General features: G+C 50.5%; 1 protein-coding gene across 4 annotated transcripts in view; it reads right to left on the reverse strand.

Annotated features, from left to right (window-relative positions):
• pcdh17 (protocadherin 17) overlaps positions 1-2,500 on the reverse strand; it is a 163,504-nt gene that overhangs the window by 819 nt on the left and 160,185 nt on the right. For all 4 annotated transcript variants that reach the window (XM_090206739.1, XM_090206738.1, XM_090206737.1 and 1 more), the window contains exon 5: positions 1-2,466. This exon is cut by the window's left edge and continues 819 nt beyond it. In XM_090206739.1, the coding sequence (XP_090062865.1) occupies positions 1,670-2,466 (797 nt within the window). In that variant the 3' untranslated portion in view covers positions 1-1,669. The remainder of the gene's footprint in view (positions 2,467-2,500) is intronic.

Raw genomic sequence — 2,500 nt, forward strand, 5'->3', positions numbered from 1 at the left:
ATTTTAGAACCCCACCGACCCCTCCCTGACCCCTCCCTGACCCCACCGACCCCTCCCTGACCCCTGAATGACCAACCTGTTTAACATACATACATACCTTTTGCAATTTTAAACATCAATATTAAAAAAGTTTAGAGAAGTGTTTTGTCTCTCTCTCCGCGGGTCGTCGGTCAGAACCAAACCAAAGTTCAGGTCGGGAACCAACTCTGTCTGCTCTTTCCGGGTCCCTGACACTCAGGACCTGTCCTCCGATTGTCATGATAGACCATTATAATAATCCTCCCAGAAGCCAATGGCTGCGTTCACACTTCACGTAAGCAACACACACACACACACACACAAACAGATGTTTAAGCTTGTCCTGGCAAAGGAAAGACCATGAACACACATTAACAATGAGCTGGTGGCCACTTGGATTAAAAGCTTGCAGGGAGCCAGACAGAAGCTGCTCATTCCTGTCATTCCCAAAGAATCACATTAACAATGAGCTGGTGGCCACTTGGATTAAAAGCTTGCAGGGAGCCAGACAGAAAGTGCCCAGCATTCTGTCATTCCCAAAGAATCACAAAAAGAGTCAAAGAAGTTCAACAGAATTCAGCTGTCCATGTTTCAGTCCTTCTGAATTCAGCTGTCCATGTTTCAGTCCTTCTGAATTCAGATGTCCATGTTTCAGTCCTTCTGAATTCAGATGTCCATGTTTCAGTCCTTCTGAATTCAGCTGTCCATGTTTCAGTCCTTCTGAATTCAGCTGTCCATGTTTCAGTCCTTCTGAATTCAGATGTCCATGTTTCAGTCCTTCTGAATTCAGCTGTCCATGTTTCAGTCCTTCTGAATTCAGATGTCCATGTTTCAGTCCTTCTGAATTCAGATGTCCATGTTTCAGTCCTTCTGAATTCAGCTGTCCATGTTTCAGTCCTTCTGAATTCAGCTGTCCATGTTTCAGTCCTTCTGAATTCAGCTGTCCATGTTTCAGTCCTTCTGAATTCAGATGCCCATGTTTCAGTCCTTCTGAATTCAGCTGTCCATGTTTCAGTCCTTCTGAATTCAGATGACGATGTTTCAGTCCTCCTGAATTCAGCTGTCCATGTTTCAGTCCTTCTGAATTCAGATGACGATGTTTCAGTCCTCCTGAATTCAGCTGTCAATGTTTCAGTCCTTCTGAATTTAGATGTCCATGTTTCAGTCCTTCTGAATTCAGCTGTCCATGTTTCAGTCCTTCTGAATTCAGCTGTCCATGTTTCAGTCCTTCTGAATTCAGATGTCCATGTTTCAGTCCTGAATTCAGCTGTCCATGTTTCAGTCCTTCTGAATTCAGCTGTCCATGTTTCAGTCCTTCTGAATTCAGATGTCCATGTTTCAGTCCTGAATTCAGCTGTCCATGTTTCAGTCCTTCTGAATTCAGCTGTCCATGTTTCAGTCCTTCTGAATTCAGATGTCCATGTTTCAGTCCTTCTGAATTCAGATGTCCATGGCGATATCGACAGGGAGAAGTCCAACACGTGGTCCTTCCATAGTTCCAAGTCGAGGTCAACGATAAGGTCACGTTGACGGCCAGCAGTGTTCTGTTTGTTGTTTAGATGGCGGTGGCAGTCTTAGGGCTGAGAGTATCCTTCCTGCCCAAATCCCTCTCTCTCTCTCTCTCTCTCTCTCTCTCTTTCTACCCTGTGTATCACTTTCTTCTGAGAGTGCCGGTGGCTGTCTCGCTGCCTCTGCAGTCCTGCAGCAGTTTGTCGATGTCTCTGACCACCTGGTCTGCATCGACCCCGTCCCGCCCCAGCTCCCCCCCTCCGTGGATCCCCCCGTCCATTTCCAGAACACAGTCCATCTCTGTTCCCACCCCAGCCTCCTGGCTGATTCGGGACCGGGCCTCCGCTAGAACCTTGGCCACAGGGTCGCAGGAAAGAGAAGGGTAGGCTGGGTGTCCCGGGGGTAGTCCTGGGCCGCGGGGGCCGTAGTGATGGGGGAGACCTGGGTCTCTGCTCTGTTTGTTGGGGGAGTGGTACTGCCCGTCGGGGGGGCCAGAGCAATAGTGGCTGGGGGAGGGTTTTGTCTCGGCTCCGTCTGCGGGGGATTTAGTGGAGGAGGCGCAGGGGGAGTTGTTAGAGGAGGAGCAGCCTTTAGTGGGGGAGTTGGAGGCTGAGGGGACCTCCTGGAGAAGCGGAGACAAGGCTCTCTTGGCCTTCAGGTAAGGCTTGACGTTAGCCACTAAAATGGTGTGGTCCCGACGCTCCTTCCCGAAGGTGCAGAAGGTTTTCTTCCCGTTGGGGTTGACGGTCTCGTAGGCTTCTGTGGTCTCCATGGCAGCCTCCATCCCCGCGGGGACGAACAGGTTGTTGCGGTAGTCCACGCCCTCTGCCTGGTTGGCTCCTCCCCCTCCCGCCCCTCCCGCCGTGAACTGTGGCATCCAGCAGCGGTCGGAGTGGCCGAGGACTCTGCACTCCTCTGTGCAATTAACACAGTCTTCTTCTGCAGGGAGAAGTAGAGGGCAGAATGAGAGAGA

This window comes from Oncorhynchus mykiss, chromosome 18 (genome assembly GCF_057628025.1).
Source record: "Oncorhynchus mykiss isolate SJ-2025 chromosome 18, ASM5762802v1, whole genome shotgun sequence".
NCBI classification, from domain to species: Eukaryota; Metazoa; Chordata; class Actinopteri; order Salmoniformes; family Salmonidae; genus Oncorhynchus; species Oncorhynchus mykiss.